At 49.1% G+C, this 19,717-nt stretch overlaps 7 protein-coding genes across 7 annotated transcripts; 4 read left to right on the top strand and 3 right to left on the bottom strand.

Annotated features, from left to right (window-relative positions):
* Positions 1–3,182: 3,182 nt before the first annotated feature.
* DFL_003346 (uncharacterized protein) lies at positions 3,183–4,443 on the top strand (the record flags this gene model as incomplete). Its single annotated transcript, XM_067632271.1, has 3 exons — positions 3,183–3,656; positions 3,763–3,919; positions 4,268–4,443. The coding sequence occupies 3 exons, from the start codon at positions 3,183–3,185 to the stop codon at positions 4,441–4,443; spliced, it is 807 nt and encodes a 268-aa protein (XP_067490556.1).
* A 1,746-nt stretch (positions 4,444–6,189) lies between these two features.
* DFL_003345 (uncharacterized protein) lies at positions 6,190–8,077 on the bottom strand (the record flags this gene model as incomplete). Its single annotated transcript, XM_067632270.1, has 4 exons — positions 6,190–6,388; positions 6,467–7,818; positions 7,901–7,984; positions 8,057–8,077. 4 exons carry the CDS (start codon positions 8,075–8,077, stop codon positions 6,190–6,192), a joined length of 1,656 nt encoding a protein of 551 aa, XP_067490555.1.
* Positions 8,078–8,674: 597 nt separating this feature from the next.
* DFL_003344 (uncharacterized protein) lies at positions 8,675–9,440 on the top strand (the record flags this gene model as incomplete). Its single annotated transcript, XM_067632269.1, has 6 exons — positions 8,675–8,878; positions 8,967–8,984; positions 9,046–9,126; positions 9,200–9,248; positions 9,317–9,355; positions 9,433–9,440. 6 exons carry the CDS (start codon positions 8,675–8,677, stop codon positions 9,438–9,440), a joined length of 399 nt encoding a protein of 132 aa, XP_067490554.1.
* A 1,097-nt stretch (positions 9,441–10,537) lies between these two features.
* DFL_003343 (uncharacterized protein) lies at positions 10,538–11,899 on the top strand (the record flags this gene model as incomplete). Its single annotated transcript, XM_067632268.1, has 4 exons — positions 10,538–10,819; positions 10,923–11,169; positions 11,279–11,772; positions 11,849–11,899. The coding sequence occupies 4 exons, from the start codon at positions 10,538–10,540 to the stop codon at positions 11,897–11,899; spliced, it is 1,074 nt and encodes a 357-aa protein (XP_067490553.1).
* A 599-nt stretch (positions 11,900–12,498) lies between these two features.
* On the top strand, positions 12,499–14,300 carry DFL_003342 (uncharacterized protein; the record flags this gene model as incomplete). Its single annotated transcript, XM_067632267.1, has 7 exons — positions 12,499–12,508; positions 12,585–12,682; positions 12,738–12,789; positions 12,854–13,080; positions 13,143–13,184; positions 13,246–13,308; positions 13,371–14,300. The coding sequence occupies 7 exons, from the start codon at positions 12,499–12,501 to the stop codon at positions 14,298–14,300; spliced, it is 1,422 nt and encodes a 473-aa protein (XP_067490552.1).
* Positions 14,301–14,501: 201 nt separating this feature from the next.
* On the bottom strand, positions 14,502–15,917 carry DFL_003341 (uncharacterized protein; the record flags this gene model as incomplete). The annotated part of the gene is made up of 1 exon (XM_067632266.1): positions 14,502–15,917. One exon carries the CDS (start codon positions 15,915–15,917, stop codon positions 14,502–14,504), a length of 1,416 nt encoding a protein of 471 aa, XP_067490551.1.
* Positions 15,918–16,630: 713 nt separating this feature from the next.
* DFL_003340 (uncharacterized protein) lies at positions 16,631–19,464 on the bottom strand (the record flags this gene model as incomplete). The annotated part of the gene is made up of 6 exons (XM_067632265.1): positions 16,631–17,056; positions 17,124–17,613; positions 17,681–18,206; positions 18,283–18,592; positions 19,200–19,214; positions 19,375–19,464. 6 exons carry the CDS (start codon positions 19,462–19,464, stop codon positions 16,631–16,633), a joined length of 1,857 nt encoding a protein of 618 aa, XP_067490550.1.
* Positions 19,465–19,717: the final 253 nt, after the last annotated feature.

Raw genomic sequence — 19,717 nt, 5'->3', positions numbered from 1 at the left:
TCTGTTCTCTGCTCTGCTTTTTTTTTTTTTTTTCGAAGGCAATCCGAAGGCAAAAGGCTAACGGTTGGCGTGGGACCATCCGGATTTGAGCACTGATTTGACAGCTCGATTCCAGATGCGTGTATCTGATACGCATGTAGAGATTGTCAAGGCTAGGGAGAGCGTAATGGCCCGACGAGATGTAAGCCTAAGCAGCAAGAACGAGCACGCTGGCCGTCGACGTGTATGGGGAACAGGGGGTTTTGATATCCATACAGCATGCATCTCTATTATCGCCCTTTCTGTTTTGGATGGACAGGGAGGTGCGCCAGAAGGTTGAGTCAGGTCAGTGTTTAGTCAGGTCGGTTGTGCGGAGTACAGTACAAGGAGGTAAGCTCGACGGACAAAGGGCATACAATCCTGCAGTTTTCTCGATGGCTAGGGGGGTGTGGGTGTGCGGGTGGACGGGGGTGCGATGGGAAGGGTGGGCTCATGCTTGGGTGCTGGTCTCCAGCACCACATCCGTTTCCCATCGCTGCACCGCATATAATCTCCAGCATTGCCAGCAGCAGTGATATCGCACTTCGACCTCGACAAATAAGAAATTCAGCCAACCTCCTCCGAATAAACGATTATCCTTGTAAACATGCAGTAATATGCATGGTCTACCACAGAAGGGGTTTAAAAAAGACTTGTTTTCATATATAAGGTTCCATCGCAGCGACAGAACCCGCGGTATATCTTATACACAAGGCTAAAACCGTTAACTGACTAGAACCACAGCTACTATCTCAAATTTTCAAATCCAGCATGGAATTTTTATTTCATTTTTATTTCATTTTATTTTTCCAGAGGCAAACCGATGGTACATTCGGAGGTGCTCATGTTGATATTTCCGAGAATTAGCAATTATATTATAAATCCACTGCCGTTCCGTCCTGCCTATTCCTGACAGAAGTCGACCCACCTCACGGACCGTGGGGAATCAAATTGATGAGGGCTCAAGCTAATGCACTGATTAGAACAGTATGGGATAGCTTAATAAAAGAGCGATGGCTGAAAGCCGGCCCGCAACCATTCGGACCTGTCTAGACCATCGATTATGTTACACACATACTCTCCGGTTTGAAGATTTAATCTCATGAAGGGATTGAAGCTTGAAAACCCTCATGTTACACCAATGTCTGACGTCGAGTTATCCCCTTCAACCTTATTTAGCCGAGGGAAGTTGTGTAAGGACAGTTCTTTCATAAACATGTCTCAAATCTTACATCTGAGCACTTTAAATGCCTAAGATATTTCGAAAAAATGTGATATTCACTGCAGTCAGATCTGAAAAAATATATTTTTTTCGACTCTGGTTCTAAGGCTCAATGTTCTTGTCAATCGGCGGCTACGCTGACCTTGGTAGGGCAAAGCGGACCTGGTGCCCGCAACCACCCCATGACCCCTGCTATATGTACACACACTCCCCCATGTGGTCTTTTTCATGATGCGCTAGATGGCTCGACATGATTAGTGTTGGTGGCTTGCAGCGTCTATCTCAAATGAATTATTGAAATGGATCGAAAGGAGGCCAATATAAGCCATCGAGGTTGGGGCGGATAACATTTTGTGACCTGTGTGATCATACGTGCATCACACATCTTGATGGCCCACAGCACAAGATTTTCTCAAGGATTATATGGATCCAAGGCACCCATAACCCGGAAAAAGAAAGGAAACAGAAGAAGCAATCAAAAGATGAGAGGAGAAAGAAAAGTCAGTGCGTCCGTTTTTTTGTGATTAAACTCCATCATTCCTAAGACGTAACATGTGCGCAATTCAGTCGCGAAGTGCAGTTGGCTGGGCCTGATCGTATTTGCAACAGACCACTTTGCCCAACCATGGTCAACCAAAGGATTAGGAGCCCAATTGGCCAACGTCGAGATGAACAGGATATCAAAGCTTGGACCGAGCAGATCGTAGTCGGATAGAGAAGAACTCGATCCACTGGAATGAAACGTTGAAACATGGAAGCACGTCGACAGGCCGGGATTAGGAACGTGCGTCTGACATGTTTGTTTGATAGCCTAGGCTAGGCCAATCGGCGACTTCGATGCGGTTGGAAATTTAAAGAAACTGAACCCTGGACCCTCAAAAAAAAAAAAAAAAAAAAAAAAAAGCTGAGCAAGCAGACTTACGTATTGTGCTAAGTTTTAACGAAATCGCATCAACGATGGACCGTATATTTCTCCTATATCAGGTAGCCGAACTAAGATAGTTAGTTAACATGATGAAGCCCGTGGGGTTGTGAAGGCTGGTTTTCCACGAGACCGATATTCTGATTGGGCGGATAGTGGCCCCTTAGATATTGGCATGGGTACCATTGTCTCTAGGGTCTCGTCTCATCGTCCTCCTGGGTCGTTATGTCTGCTATTCTATAGTCGCTAATTCAATATCTTTCAAGAAAGAGAAAAGCTAGCCTGGATGGAATATCTCTCGATATCAACACCTTAGTTTTGCGGTATATTTCTCGACTCACCCTAGTTCAAAGATCATTGGTTGTCTGTTTAACATGTCATGATAGCGTGCCGTCTATATTACGCTCACCGTTTATTATCGATACTTAATTATCGTATGATGTGAAGGCCCAATTGCAAGGTCTAGATTTCCCTTCTCGTCCTTGACTTTAAGGTTGGATGCAGGTTGTAGGTTGCCGGCTGTGCAACGTTCGGCGCAACACAAAAATTTTTTGGTCTGATGTTGCCGAAAAGAACGTCACGAACTTCCAACCTTCATAGGCGACAACAACTACCGGGCCCGAAGGACTCGACAGCTGTCTTTGAGGACTAACAATCTGCCGCTGGGAATTTGCCATGTAGCTGGACATCATCAATTACTATAGCAATGATATATATGTATCCGTGTGGATCAAGCCGGGAGATTACCAAGGACCCTTATCCGCCTCATCTCCGAGTGCTATCAAACCCTGCCGCATGAAATTCTACAGTCGCAAACACAATCACCTTCGAAGGATCTTTGTTTTTTTTTGATATCAAAATCAACCTCACGCTCCAAATAAAAATCGGAATTAAACAAATTCTCATCTCGCTTTCCAAACGAAGAGGCAAGTGGTTAGTTTTCCCCCTTGGTCTGATGATTTCCATGTTAATTGCTCCGCGCAAAGCTGATACTTTTTTTTTCTTTTGGATTACAGGAATATGGCCTCGAAATCATCTCACCGAGTCCTTCGACAAGGTCTCCTGGGCTTCGGTGCCCGCTGGAAGCAGCCGTCCGCTTTCCAAATCCTGAGGAATAATTTGAATGGCCACCGGCTGAACCATGGTCAAGGTTCCGCCGTCTCCAGTGCCTCATATACGCCCGAGCAAGCCGCGATATTATCGGCTGCCCTGAGCCACGTACCTTCCCAGGGTTTCACCGATTCCGCTTTACTCTCCGGAGTCAAGGAAGCAGGATACTTGGATGTTACCACCAATTTATTTCCCCAAGGCCCCTTCGATATCGTCAAGTATCATTTGGTCACCCAGAGAGAGCGATTAAACAAATATGCAGAATCCGAAGAATGGAAAGATTTACAGGCTACAAACCCAAGATTTGGGACCACAAGCAAAATCAGGGCCCTTTGCATCGAACGGTTAAAGCGGAATAAAAATGTTATACGCCGTTGGCCGGAGGTAATGTTTCACCTCAGGCAAACATGCTAACACTATTTCGTTATTGCAAACATCGATTTTAGCTAACCTGCATTTTTTCTCAATGATTTCTCTTCAACCGGCATAGGCAGTTGCTCTCATGAAATACCCAACCAATTTACAATCGTCTACATCCGAACTGTTCAGCCTAGCCGATACCATGTGGAATATCGCGGGAGATACAGCAGTCGATGTATCTTGGTATACTAAACGAGGTGTCTTGTCAGGCATATATGCAGCAACTGGTAAGTGGGCGCTTTTTTTCTCTTTCCCGTTAGCATTTGAGTATCCAAAAGAGCGTCTTCGCTCGTAGCGCCCGTGGCTTATACTTTCGGCTACTTTATGACTCGCATATTATATATCGCTTCATCTTATCCCAACCCTCGCTGCATCCCGTTTGACCCATCCAATCCCATCATCGCCCATGCATTCCTGTGTGGATGTACGCACTTACGGGGGGTAGACCCGGATGCACTACCGTCTTGGTCGCGATGCAGGCGCCGGCAAACATTTTTCTCTTAATTCCTTCTAGAATATATAATTGGACTAAGCACATATTTGGAACAACGGCTAACGTAAGAAAACGCATACAGAAGTCTACATGGCCCAAGACAAGTCGGATCGTTTCGCGAATACTTGGGCCTTCCTCGACGAGAGGCTGGCTGACAGCGCATCGGTGGGGTCCACAGTCGGCCGGGTAGGACAGTACCTTGACTACGCCCGTTACAACGTCGTCAACGTTTTGAGAAGCAAAGGTGTCAAGTTCTAGCCGACTCCACCACCTCCACGAGAGAGTATCACTCTCTGCTAGCCTGAGAACGGCTTCATACAGCTGTTTTTACTTATTCTCCTACCACCCAACCCGGTTCGGACTCGGAAGAACCCTGCATCGTGCAGTCGCCACTTCGTTAAATCATAGCCATCTATTTCTTTTATTCCGATAGGAACGAAATACCTCTTGTCCACCAATACAAGGGCACCCTAACGCCTTTTCAGCTTCAAGCCTTGCCATTGGATAGGCTTTATGCCCCGTATATCCTGTCTGTTTGCTGCAAGTCCCTTGTCACAGTCGGATATGCAGCGCATTGAATGGAAAGTTCGATGCCCTCTGTACAGCCGTACCTACCTGCCTCTCATCCCCATCGCACATCCGAAGACAAAATATATCCCGGTCTTCTCACTCACTCTTCTAGCTCTTAACTCGCTCTTTTCTCGTAGGGCCCCCACACCATCCTTCAACTTTAAACGTTCTAGCCCGGATTCTTATCTTCTTACACCCCCTTACACGTTTGATATTCTCCCCTCCCGTTTTCTCAAAGAGAATCCACAAACCGTCGTTCCGTTCTACCATATGTGGGATTATTAATTGGAATGTGCATATGCAACATGCAGAGACTGAGTTGAGACAAGAAAAAAAGGTCGCACACACCTCGGCCTCGTCGGGTACATATGAACATGGTCACAAAATTTTTGTTTAAAAGAAAAATTTACTATTGAAAAAGAAAAACAAATAACTTCAACCATTCATGCATGAGCGCAGGTTTTCGCGGAGGCTGCTAGGGGGAAAGCCATATGTGTGCGATGTTAACTATGTATACACGGTCCCAGCCCAACCACCCTTCCCACACATATATCCAACCACCAACCAACATCGCTGAACCACCCACCACACCCACCGTTGTGAAGTGAAAAAACAAAGTAATAAAGACACCACTATCCGGATAGCCATACCTCTTTAGGATGGTTTCCGACCACTTCCGTCCCTTCGGAATGCGAGAGACTCGAGCTTTTGATACAAAATTTGCAAACGGTTCGGCCGCTTCAATCTATGTGGACTCGGGGCTACAATGTATGTGATTGTTGCTAGGAACCGATACGATATATTCGAGCCGTATGCATCCCCTCCCAGCTCTCACAGTTGCAATTGTTGTAGAGTGTGGCTTGGCTGTTGGAACCCGTCGATCATCATCATATCTAGACTCGGATACGAAACGTCGTATCGGTGTATCGACAACAGGTTCAAGGGACGGGACATACCGAGTGACCTCCCCACCCTTCATACCGTAGAGTTCTGTTTTCAGATGCTACAAACGACGGAATGGGAGGCTATCGGTTGGCAAACTCCTCCCATCGCACTCCTCCCTTTATGACGTCTACGAGACTCTCTTACCACGTTATATACTACTCGGAGATTTACTTGTGACACCGATTATGACTCTTTGAATTAGATACTGTTGGCAAAGCCTCTCGAATGGCATCGATCGAATTTAGGACTATCCCAGCTTTCCTCGACCAAGGCTGTGAGTTGACTAAATAGTTTCTCCCATGCGAAATCTCTGATTGAAAAAAAATAAAACAGAAACGAAGGGTATCCCTTTCTATTTTACACATTTGAAAAATAATACAATAAAAAAAAAAAAAGCGCACCCGCCAAATCGTAGATTGAATGCGAAAGGGGTGCGCGATGTGAATCTTATGTACCATAACCGGCTAGCATCGAAACGTGCTTAGCCGACTACTTCTTCTTCTTTCCTGCCCCTCCAAATCCAGTCCCCTCAAAGCCCGCCCTTCCCTTCGACTTCTTCGACGGCACCTTCCTCGCCTTCTTCCCACCTTTACCGGCCTTCTTCTGTTCTCTCCGTGCTGCAAGGTTGGCTTCACGCTTCTTCTGCCGCATCATTTTACCCTTTTCAACGTTGTCATTGCGTTCCTTCCTGTTCGTTCCGAAATATATATAGTCAACAATCCGAACTTTGTATCACAACAACGTAAGAGTAACTGAGAACACTCACCATTCCCTCTCACTCTTCTTCTTAGCCTTCTCCTGTCTCTTCAACGACTTCTTCAACAGCCCTTCGTCGTCCTGTAGCTTCTCACCGCTCGCCATCTTTAACGCCTTGCTCCATCGATCCTTCTCCTGAATATCCGCCCGTTTATCCTCACTCATTCCCGCCAACCTCGCCTTCTTCGCCTCGGCGTGTTTTAGCGCTCCAAGTACATCCGACGGACCCCTCTTCTTGCCCGCTGCCTTGACCCCCTCCAAATCCGCAGTTAACTTGTCACCATCCTCGAAATTAACGTTTCCAAATGTATAATTCGCCGGTGCCGTAGAAACCCCACTGTTCTTCTTAGATTCCGACCTCTTCCCATCCGTAGATTCCGCCGCCTTTTCGGCTAGAACTTTAGCTTGTAATCTCATTTGTTTCTTTCGTTCTTTACGTTGTTCATCACGTTTTCTTCGTTGTTCCATGAGTTCAGTGCGGGTACGGGGTACTTCGCCGCCATCGGCTTTGCGGGCATGACGGAGCTCTTCGATGCGTTTTGCTAGGCGCTCTTTTAGTTGTTGTTGGATGAGGGGGTCTTTCGAGGTTTTTAGCTTTTCGGCGAGGGTTTTTTGGGTGGTGGAGGTGTCGGTTGTGTTTGATGGAGCGGGGGAGGGGGAGGATGCGGTGGCGGTAGGTTCTGCAGCTAGACCTGGGATCCGTTGGATTGTTTCGCCTTCCGAGTCTGAAGCTTCCGAGTCGGAGGGGTCCTGTGCCGTTTTGTCCATCTCTGCTGTGATATCTCCCCCTTCTACCTCTTCCTCTTCTCCTTCATCGTCGTCGTCGCTAGAGTCTGAAGGCTCGGCCGTAGGCTTTTGAATAATCGAGACTTTGCCAGTTTTCTCCGTGCCATCGACTTTAAGTTGAACGCCATTCGGTTTCGCGTCTTTCCGTTTAGCGGGGTGGTGCTGTTCCTTCTTTGGAGATGTAGACTGTTTCGCAGGACTCTTCGGCGGATGACTGGCCTTCTTCGGTGTCGGCTTCTCTTCCTCTACCTCTACCATGACATCGTCCTCATCATCCTCTTGACTCTCCGCATGAACCTTCTTCTCACCGTCCTTATTCCTCTTCCCACCATCCGCTTCCTTATTCTGCCTCCTCTCCCTTCGCCTCTCCTCCTTCCTCCTAGCCTTCATCTGCGACTTCGTCTCATAAGGTAAGCCGTCTTCATTCAACTTCCGTCTCTTCTCTTCCCTCGCAGCACGTTCTCTAGCTCTTTCATCTTCGACTTCTTTGACTGTGACAGCTTGGTCCGGATCTAGCTTTGCACGTTTTGCTGCTTGAGATTCTTCTTTTGTCTGTTTGCGCTTTTTCCACTGGTCCTGTAGTTTTCATTGAGATTCCGTTAGTCACTTGTATACGATTCATATTCCGATAGAAAGTGACGGAGAGAGGTGGTCATACGGAGTTATCCTGTGTAAAATACATTTTCGCAGGTATCAAGTTAAGAAGACTGTCGAATGCCCGAGCATGCTTGATTAATCGGTCCTAAGAAGGTATTAGGCTTATATAGACCGTGAAATACGACCGGCGACATAAAGCGCCTGAATAGCGCCATACCTCGATGTCCTTTTCGCTCATGATGATGGCAGGCGCAGTATAGTAGCTAGGTTATATTACAATCGATAGGCAATAAAAACGAAGGGATCTTATAGGTATCGCGATTACCGTTTCAAACGCGCCGGGGTTGGTTTGGTCGGGAGGTTGCTGTCCAATGAAAGTTGACGATGGAAGGTCAAGTCGAGGATGGGAATATCGAAATGAAGAAAAAAAAAATAACCCCAGAAATTTTTTCCTTCTCTCGGTTTAGAAACAACACTTTTTTCGATCGTCGTTTTTTCAGCCGCGCGTATAAATTTAACCGCCACAATGCTTGGCGTTCAAGCCCGCCGGCCGAGTGGCTGATAAGAACAATGCACCGCCACAAATCTGTGAAAGTTTTGTTGGTGGGCCGGCAGAACCAGAACCGCAACGCCGTCGTTGCTTAAAACTCGGACTTTAACACGAACGAATTGGAACAGCTCTATTTTCCTCTACTCTTCTTTCTTCTTCCCTATCAGACTGCGAACCAGGTCCCACCGTCCTCCTGCCCCCACCCCAATTACCTCATCATCGTCAATCCTAATAATACCGTCGAGGGTCTCCATTCTTGCAGATCAAATTAAAATTCTTATAAAAATGCTCCGAACGGCACTCCGACAGTCTTCCCGTCTATTGACTTCGTCAATGAGACCAGCGGTATTCACCGGTGTCCGTGTCTTCCCTTCGATGTCGGTAGCACCGCAGATGGCCTTTGGTGGGCGATTCTACTCATCGGGTGGTCCACCATCCAAGGCCGATATTGAGGGTAGAATAGTGGAATTGTTGAAGGGATTCGATAAGGTGGGTTGTTTCCGAGGACGTTGGCGGGGTACATTCTATATATATACGAAAAAGGGAGTCTTAACTAACTTGTTGGTGTAATTGACAGATTGCCGATCCTTCCAAGGTATACATCGCTTGGTTTATCGGATGATTTGATGGGAGGGTTGCTAATTGATGGGGTGAAGATTTCGGCAACTTCTCACTTCTCGAACGATCTCGGATTGGATAGTCTCGATACCGTCGAGGTCGTGATGGCGATTGAAGAAGTACGGCTCTCTATCAATCTAGTATTGATGATTATCGGATGAATGGGTTGCTAATTGGTTTTTTTGCGAACAGGAATTCAGCGTCGAGATCCCAGACAAGGAGGCTGATGCCATCCAGAGCGGTATGTGCACGACGTATATACCATGATATCTCGGGTGTAGACATACCTAACGATCCTTTTTATTATAGTCGGTCAAGCTGTCGACTACATTGCCAGCCAACCCGGAGGTGAGTGAGCTTCTTTATGGTTGGATTATATTCAAGGTGAACTCAGGCTAACCACCATGCCGCCACTTCCTATATAGCCGTTTAAACGGACTATTTCCCTCCCTCCCTACTATAGTGGGGGATGTCAGTGAAGTGTACAAAACATCCAGGTTTCTTCGATTGAAATCTACATTAGATTCGAAGAAAACGGGATATAAATATCTTTCTATTTGTTTGATAAGGATGAAGAGAAGGAAACCAAACCCCCCTCTCTTCTATAAAGCCAGATGGGATGTATGTTTGGTGAAGAGGTTGCGATAATTGCGGTCAGCCTGTGTACATAACAAATATCACTTTTTTTTTCGTTTTTTTGAACGCTTCTTGACTTTTCTCCTTACGTCACGCGACAGATTCCTGAGACCCTCGTTTCTTCCAATGCCCTTCTTTACGATCTCCAGATCTAATTGAGGCGCATAAGTTCTTCGCCTCTTAGCATCGCTTCCGACCGGCAGTTTCAAGCGCCCACCCAAAACGCACCTGTCAAAACCAGCTATGTCTCTCGGATCGGAGTTCCCACCAGGGGTCCATTGGAAGCAGCTCTGTTACGGCGGCGGTGCAAAAACAAGCCACTAACACATACAGAGAAGACTAGGCTAAATAAATGAGAGAAAAAAATGCATCTGCCCGGTCACCTTATCCCTCTCTTTTACCGCTTTTCTTATGTATGCACTGAGCGAGTGCCTGGGAAAATTATTTAAAGAATTGGGTAGTAGTAGCAGCTTTGGGATATATTTCTGGTCGCTGTGAACACGAACCATCAACGTTACGCTCTTGCCTTGTGATAATTATATCAGTACGATAGAACTCCTGTTCTTTGCTAAAATACGACGGCACAAGATATATATTCAAGCTATCCATCGTATCGGTTTTTTTTTTTTTTTTTTTTTTTTTGCACAGCCGTTGAGTTTATATTCGATCCGCGGACGTAAAAACGAGGCTCAGTGCAGCTGCACAGATCAGTGCTTCCCCTTTCCAGCTGAACTTACCTCACCTTTAATTACACCCACCGCCCAGCTCAGAAACAACCGACACCTTCCACCACCACCGCTACCACAACATAAGCCACCACGATCACAATCTCACCATCACCAAAACCCCACAGTGCCGCCGTCAGTCTACCCCGATATCAAACTAAATCCTTAAATGTCATCCTCCGTCGTGCGAAGACGCGGCGCCGGCGGTGGTGCAGGAGCCTCCACCTCAGCACCCAATGCCAACGGTGATGGCGGCGAGGGATCGTCGGCCAGGACGCCTGTTCCCGCTTCCACCGGTGAAGGCACGTCGGCCACCAGCTATACCTCCGAAGATGGCGGACACAAGATCGCGTTTGATCCCAGGGATATCAGCGAGAGCAAGGAGAGGAGCAAGCAGCCCAAGCTGACATTGATGGAGGAAGTATTGCTTTTGGGTTTGAAGGACAAACAGGTTAATTTCTCTCTCCCCTCTACTCGAGCCTTGACATACCTCCCAATGGAATATAAAATCTAGGGACGGACGATATTAATGGAATGCCGGGGTGGGATAACAGGGATACCTATCATTCTGGAACGACAACATATCGTATGCGCTACGCGGCTGTATCGTGATAGAACTCGCCTTCCGCGGAAGAATCAGCATGCAGAGAGATGCGTCCAGACGGCGGTTCCCATTGGCGGACCGGTTAATCGAGGTCGTTGATGATACGCTTACCGGGGAGGTACTGCTGGACGAGGCTCTTAAGATGATCAAGGCGAGCGAAAAGATGAGCGTCAGCTCTTGGATAGATCTTATGAGCGGTAATAACACCCTTTCGTTCCGACCGGCCTTTTTTCTTTTCGCGATTCACACCGCAGTTTGCTACCCGATGGACCGATAAAACTAAATTGATATCATAATAAACTGCAGGCGAAACATGGAACCTCATGAAGATCGGCTACCAACTTAAACAAGTCCGCGAACGTTTGGCCAAAGGTCTAGTCGACAAGGGCATCCTCCGCACCGAAAAGCGCAACTTCCTCCTCTTCGACATGGCCACCCACCCTGTCGCCGATGGCGGCGCCAAAACCGAAATCCGGTTACGCGCCAAAAACATGCTCACAGCTAGAACGATAGTCCTCCCTCCCACCGAGTTTTTGCCAGAAGACATGGAATTCAGATATTTGAGAACCGTGGCAATGGTATGTGCGGCTTACGCAGCCAACGTACTCGAAAACGCGCTCTCCACCCTAGGGTATGACGCTAGAGAACGGGCCTTTGCGTACGTGGAGGAGTTGCTCGCGCTTTTCTCGCAGTGGCCGTTTGGGAGACCGACGAATACTTCGGGGAGCGTGGGGCAGAACCTGGGGCAGATAACTTTGGAGGAGGTTAACAGTAATAAGGATAAGGAGCTGCAGTTGGAGGTAAGCATCGAACATACACACCTACCCCGTGGTCCTACAACATCAAACGATGGAACTGTTGCTAATTGGGATATAGGTCGTCGCTGCATGCCTAAGCGTGTTCACAAGACTCGACAGTCTACTCTGATCAACCAGCCACCCTTGGAGTCCAAGCCGCGGCACTCACTTACTCATTCTCTCCACTTACACTACGGATTTCTTTTCTGTTCCTTTTGGAGGAAACAAGGAGGCGGGACTCGTTTCTCCCCTCAATGAGCGGGCTTATTATTTAATGTGATTATTCCATTCTACTCTTCACAATGAGTATTATTCATGAGAAACCCCCCCAAAAACTTACAGTTGGTATCAACGTCACCCTGTTCGCTCTTCGCCTTCTCTCACACACATATTTCGGTTGATACAACTTCGTTTCCCTTCCATTGCTACCACTACTTCTTCCGAGTTCACGAAAAAGTTTCCTTGGACGACTCATTGTTTTTTTCATTTCGTGATGACTCTTTTTTGAATTCCGTGTACCTTTATATTACTTTTTTATAGTATACTTTAGTTAGCGGCTGTACTGTTTTACAGTTTTTTTTGAATCCAATCATTAAAGAGAGAGAAAAGAACAAAACCTCCACTTATTTACTCACAATCACTCCGAGCTTACTTTACATACTCGATCCGATTCTCCCAAGACGACCTTGAGGTTCGATCGGACTATTCAGGAGGGTAATATCGAGGGAGATGGTTGAGGGTATCCCATGTTAACGTAATTAACGTGGGGTTCGGGAATAAGCGCGACCCGCAGCCGTTAACGTATAACCTCCAAGCTATATCCCGTCCCGACTTACATATCATCTCCTTCGCACCACCCGATCCACAGAACCACCATGGACCGACTCCACCAAAGCTAGATATAACTCACCATGTAAGTCCCTCGCACCCCCCTAGCACCGATCCATCCGCTAACCACCCAACCCTAGGATCGATATCCGCACCCGCCTCAAACGGTGCATCCTAACCTCCGACCTCCTGGTCCTAAAACGTCTCCTCTCCTCTCACCCCAAATCGCTAACCTTCTGCGACCCCTCCGACAAAGGGAATACACCTCTCCACCTCGCCGCCTCGCGCGGACAAACCTCGATTGTAAAGTTTTTGGTCCAAGCGGGACACGAAAGGGATGGGATATCGAGGAACTATGACGGACAGACGCCGTTGATGGTTGCGTGCGCGAGTACGGATGAGAATGCGGATGATGTGGTGTTTTATCTGGCGGGAGAGTTTGAGAGGTGTGTGGAGTGGAGGGATAAGAATGGGATGACGGCGGTGAGTGGTTGTGAAGTTCGGTGCATGAGAGGGAGGACTGACGTTTGGGGGGGGATTGGCAGCTTATGATGGCGGCGAAAGCTGGGAATGATGCCAATATAAATGTACGTATTACTCCCTTCGTACCCTTTTCCGGGACTGTATAACTGACAATTACGACTCCAGATCCTCCTCGACTTCGGGGCCGATATAAACGCCACAGACCCCCTCGGAAACACTCCTCTCCACGTATGTACATTACCCCCTCCCTTCCCCCCAACCTCTACCAACCTAAAGATTCTACGGTACAGTACGCCTCGGCCTACGGCCACCTGAAAGCAATCCGCACCCTCATCGACCGCTCCGCGAACTTTGACGTCCGCAACCGCGAAGGCTGGTACCCAAAAGACTACTCCTACTCCAAAGCCGCGGAGCAATACTTCAAAACCCTGATCGACGGGGTAGCAATCAAAAACATGACGACGATGGGCCCCTTCGCCCCCACGGTTTCAAACCCAAATCCGAATCCCTTCGCGGGGCTCATGGGTCCGGGGGGTATCGGAAGTAACATCCGAACGGCGGGGAATTTCATACCCGGAGTCGGTCACGGTGGAGGGGCGCAGACAGCACCGAGTAGCAGAGATGGAAGCAAACGACCTAGTACCGCTGGAAGTTTCTCGTACGCTTCGCATTCGCATTCTATCATGGGTGGTAGCACGGCCACGCTCGTCCCGAACAATACAGGCGGCGGAACACCCATCCTGCCCCCCTTCGCACCCGCCATGTCCCAACTGGGCTCCACGATCACTCTAGTTTCCAACTCGGGCAGGGCAACCCCAACGGACCACGACCTCCCCCCTCCCCCCTCACGGGTCTTGAAATCCGCTGCGTCGATGGTAGAATTCTCGAGGATGGACAGAGGGAGCATGACCGCCAGACCGGGGACGCCGCAGAGTACTTATAGTAGCAATACGGGTGAAAGGGAGGTTTCCAGTCCGCTTGCCGGGAGGGGAGGGGAAAGGGAGGGGAGGGCGGATGGGGGGAGACATAGCGCGGCGGGGAGTGTGAGCAGTTATGCGAGCGTGGGCAGCGTGGGGAGTATGCACGGGGGCGGGTTACCGGTTTTGATGCAGGGACAGCAGATGCAGCAGGTGCAGGGGATGCAACAGGGTGGGACGCAGCAGCAGAGGATTTTTGATCCGTTTACGAAGTTGAGGCCGAGGGCTAGCAGCAACGGATAGGCGGGAACGTTCGCGGCTGGCAATCATGTTTTGTACAATCTTTGATACCGGTTCGGCGGTGGGTAATACGGCGTTTCGGGGTCCTTTGTATTTACGCACGTCCGCGGGTTTACGAAGCATCGTATGATAGAAAATCATACCCAATTCCATAACAGTCTCGATATGTATACGAATCCCTCGGTAAGATGTAATACAACGTACCTACATAACCACCCCCCCGGACCTCCTCTCGTCCCCCTCCCTCACCAGCACCCCCATCATCTCCCTCAACCGTTCCTTCCCCTCCAAAACCCCTTCGGTCCTCCACACCATCACCGTCCCCGGCAAACAACCATTGCTCTCGAACACCCTAACATCGCTAAGCACATCCGCCACAATCCCCGCGGTGATTTCGTCCCCATCGACACCGTTAACCCTCATCTCCTCCAACAAATCCAACACCCCACTCATATCCCTATACCCCCTCCACTTCACCTCCAACATTTCATTGTACACACCGACGGAACATCCGATGATGTAACTCTCCGGTCCCAGCTGTTTGACCTTTTCGAATACGGCGGTGCAGGCCGGGAAGTCGTTATACTCCGTTCTCAGGGTTTTAATCGCTTCTTTCAGGAGCTTCGGGTAGTTCCCCTTCAAGCCGTTGGGCGAATGCGGCATGGTGAAAATATACTCGTCGAGCCATTCCCACACCTCCAGATCATTCCCACACAACTCCAACATCCCGGACAACTTTTCGTACTCCTCTTTCCTCTCCGGACTCTCCACCTCCTCATCCAAAACGTCAAGTCCGACAGCCTTCCTACTCAATCCCAACTTTCCAGCAGCGGCGGACCTCAACGAAGCAGGGAAATCACCACGACTGAGCAACGCCTCCATCCCCTTCTTCTCATCGTCACCACTCCTTTCCGGTCCGAAACTAACTTCATCGTCAACACCACTCTGCGGCCCCACGGCACTTTCGAAAAGTGCGGAAACCATGGGGGAGGGACGGTTGTGTTGTAATTTTTTCGCAGGGGTGGAGTACGAAGACTTTTGGAGGAGTTTATCGAATATCATGTCGAAGATTACTTTTTCTCGTTCGGTCATGTTCGTACGGGGGGAGCCGGAGAGTTGCATCAATGCTATCGAGGGGTCTTCGGCTATCCCGTCTTTCGGGGAGGTTTTGTATTCGGGTTTGGTGAACACACCGCGTTCGTAGTTTTGGTGGGTCGAACGGCGGTGGGAGAAGGATTGGGGGGTGTCCGGGTAGGCATTTTCCGAACGGGCCCTACCGCCCCGATGGTTTCGGTGTGCTGGACGGCGGGCTCCTTGATCGTCGTTATTTCGCGGTCTGAACGATCGTCCGTGGTTTGGTTCCAAAATCGGTGTTTCGACCCTCAGAGGTCGTAAATTCGCTTCCTCCTCCTCCGTGGATTCTCCCAGGAGGTATTGCCATGCTTCGTTAGAAGGTTCGAGGTTGTATTTTGATCGCGGTGGTGGTGGGGCGGAGTAGCAGCGTTTTGCAGAAATCGTTTGGGTTTTTGAGGATGCGGGAGAGGAGAGGAGAGTCGGAAGGGAACGGGCGTAGGTGGTTAGGTGCCGACGGGCGCTGGCGGGGTATAAGAACGAAAGCATTGCGGTGGAATGCGTACATGTCGACGTTGATGTTTCGGTGGGATGATGAGCGCCCCGCGACGATCCGAGGGTACGCCCCGCGCACCGGGTGACGGAGGATTTAACGCTGTTCATGCGGCTCGTCTATAACCTTATGGTCGAAACGAGCGGAGCAGGTTCCTTTTCGTACGGAATCGTGGATCGGAAGAAGTGTAATCGATCGGGTTTTGAAGGTAGCAGGTTTTTTATATCGAAAATGGGAATATGCAAGTTGAAAGTTTTGGTTTTTCCGTTGACCGATGTTTGATTTTGCGGGTGGAAAATACCACGCGACCAACACGCTTGGCGAATACCTGGTCGCGAGACCACCGATCCAACTTTTATATCGCTGGCTACCGGACGTACGGAACTAAAAGAATAATAGGTCATATCATAATTGTAATAATAGTAATACCAGCCATCCTAACAATCCGCTGAAGCCGAAGAGCTATATATAACACTTAAAGTAAAATAAAAAAAATACAGAGCAGAACGGAGTAGACGGGGGAAAGGGAGAGGAAGAAAGAGGCCCAGGAACAAAAACCAAGAAAAGTGTCCATTTCCATACTGAAAAAGATAATAAAGAATACCGCGTTCTAAGACAAACCGAAATAAATGCCCGCTCGCAAGTCTGCTTCCTCATTCGTTCATACGTTGATCTCATATACCGGATATGCCAGCCAACCGTCGTCGCTTTAAAACTCAACCGTAAACTCCCAGGTGCCATCCTGCAACCCCTTTGCCGTGGTATCCAGCAAGATAACCCGTCGGTTGCTCACATAAGCCGTCTTATCCATCATCTCAACCTTGATATTGGCTAGTTGATCGGTGGGTTTCTCGAAGAGCTCGCTGAGCGCTTCAACGGCCATTTCCAGGTCTTTCTGGTTGTCTTCGAAAATGGTGGTCAGATGGTTTCGCTGCAAGTAGAACGCGAATGCGTAGGTCCACTTAAGGGTTTGTCTGCACTGCTGCAGAACTTTGGAGGCGGCATCGAGGTATTGGACTTCGATCCATGACATGCCGGAGGCGGACTGGAGCATGGTCATCTTCTTCTCGGTCTTGATGTACAGGTCCTTGTCGAGTTTGCCCGATTGTTCGTGGTTTGCGTAACGGTTGTAGTACTAAAATCACACCTCCCGTTAGCCATCTCATCCGCAAGCCTACGGAGAATGGAGAATATACACTCACATGCAAGTACCTCTCCAAGCTGGCTCGGCTCTTGGCCTGAGTATCCCGGGCATCAATCCCGCTCTTCTCCTCGTATCGGTTACAGTTGTACCAACTTGTTCCGTGTTCATTCCACGGTCCCATGCAGACCCAGCAAAACTCATGCTTACACTTTCGGCAAGTCATGTGGTTGCATCCGCCGTTCTTCTCGATCGTGCTTTGGCATTTGGGACACTCCTTCGTGTTCGCTGATATCCAGTTCGCAGTCTCGGAATCATCCTCGCACTTCTTCAACCATTTCTTGACGAGGCCGCAAGGACATGGCTGGTGATCATTGGAACCGCAGCCGAAGCAGAAGTGGTGCCCGCATGTGCAGAAAACCGTGGGAACGATTTCGTGCAACTGCTTCTGGGAGACCGGGCAGTCCACAACAAATTCACAGTTCGGAGCAGGGCACCAGCGCAGGTTCTCCCTATCCTCCACGTAAGTCCTGTTGAGAAGTTCGTAGTAGCTAGAGAGGAGAGAGAAAAAGTCAGAAAGCCGATTGCGCGAACCCCGAGCGACGAAACCAAACTCACCGAGATAGAACACCGACGCCAGCCAACATGGTAATCGACTTCGGATCAACCAAAACCTTACATCCGTCCGACGGGCACTGTATCCTTATCGCCTCCCCTTCCTCCTTGATCTTCTGGCTCAGATAGTGCCTATAACAATCGGCACAGTATCGATGATTACACCTCAAGCTGAAAGTTTGAAGACCGTCCTCATCCTCGCAGCAGATATCACACATAAAACCGGGTACCGTCTTCAGCTCGGGCTTGTTCGAGCCTGTCAGATCAACACCGGCTTCCTCGAGCAACTTCTGCGAGCCGTCCATGTACTGTTCAATCATGCGATCCTTGTTCCACTTGAAGTGACGGAGGAGAACGGCAGCATTTTCCGGAGTCAAGGCCAAAATGGCACAGGATTCCTCTATTGCGTCACTCTGTGCCTTTTTTATTTCGCCTTCCGTGAGGACGGTAAAGTCGACTTCGTATGCTTTCTTCTGAGGTTTATCGTCCTTATCGTCGAGGTACTGGGTGCCGTCTTCTTCCTCGAAATCTGTAGATATTCAAAAGTCATATATCAGCAAGCTAGTTTTTATTCCCGGGGATAACCGTGGAGCAGGGTAACACACCGCTGTCCATGCTTTCGTCCATAAAGTCATCATCGGAACCCCCAGAGAGAAAATCATCGTCACTCATTTCGGACATTTTCCCCTTCGGTTCGTTCTCAACAAGAGCGTCGTATGCTGGTGAGAAAGCGACCTCTTCGTCGGTTTCGTGATCACCCGTGGGATGTGGGTGGGTGGAGGTGGAAGAGTGGGAGCGCTTAGCTGGTCGCTCTTCGGCTACGGTAAGGTTGTTTGGCAGGGTGGGTAATCGCTGGGAAGATGTTGGTGACAGCGGTGGTTGTTCTGTGTGGGAGTCGGCAGCTCCTTCTGATGGCTGGTCGTGTTGATTAGCTGCTGCCGAGGAGGTCTTTCGTTTCCGGGTTGGAGGGAACGTGGTGGGTGGTTAGGAGACGAGACGAGGTTATTCCGTTCCGAGGGGATGGAAGAACCTTGTGTCGTCACTGCGGGAAAGATGGCACCGGGTGAGGAAGGAGGAGGTGAACAAGGATCACAGAGAGCTAGCCAGCGGGAAGGGTAACGGATGATGAGAGTGAGACGGATGGATTGGGAGGGGGGATGGAGATGGAAGGAGGTGAAGCGAGGATTGAGAGCGGAGATGGGAGATGAGATGGAGAGCCCAGGTTCAGATCGGATTCCCGTGGGGACCACGTGAAGTCTTGGACGTCAGGCAGGGCAGCAACAGAGTGGGGAGATCAACGTGCGAACGGGATCGAGATGAGGTAGATAAGAGGCACGCAGAGCAACAAAAACCCCAAAAAGCCAACTAAGAATAAATCGGACGAAGGTATTGGAAGATGGCTGGAGAACCGGTGGATGGGAGGAAGGATGGTGTAAAAGCAGCCAAGTGGAGAGGGGGGGAAATAAAAGTGGTGATGGTGTTTTTGGTTGGTAATTACTGATCAGAGGAGCCAAGTACTCACCTTCAGGTGTAGCTTCTACTTTGGATCAAAACTCACGACAACAAGAAAACAGCTTGCTCGGACGATTATAAATGAATGACCCCTCCGCGGCACACCCCCCAGCAAACAGGCTAACTACTTTAAAGGTCTGACTTCACCGCTTCATGCACTGGCTGATATGTATGGAGGTAAGTACCTTGGGCTTGGAGCTCGCTTTGTCGGTGGCAGTCAGTTGTTCGCAAGCCAAGTTGGGGAATTCCGCTGCAAGCAGGCGCAAGGGTCTCATGCTTGGCCAGGATCGATGACTCCCAGCGTGACGCCTCAGAAAGCCTGTCTGCCAGCTAGGCATTCTTCCGTCTGACGAGCTATTCCCCATCTTCTTTCGCACATCGGATCCTACTTGTCATGTCAATACAATATTAACGCATGTAGTATGCACGTACGTGCTGGTATAATATTCCGTCGGGCGGCGTCGTGAATATATTTTTGGAAAAGCCCTTAAGAGACAAGGAAAACCTTCAAGTAACGTGCGTATGGTT

Source organism: Arthrobotrys flagrans (genome assembly GCF_004000055.1).
Source record: "Arthrobotrys flagrans strain CBS H-5679 chromosome Unknown unitig_0, whole genome shotgun sequence".
In the NCBI taxonomy this organism is placed as follows: domain Eukaryota; kingdom Fungi; phylum Ascomycota; class Orbiliomycetes; order Orbiliales; family Orbiliaceae; genus Arthrobotrys; species Arthrobotrys flagrans.
Note: the sequence above shows the minus strand (reverse complement) of the source record. Positions and strands in the feature narration are given on the sequence as shown.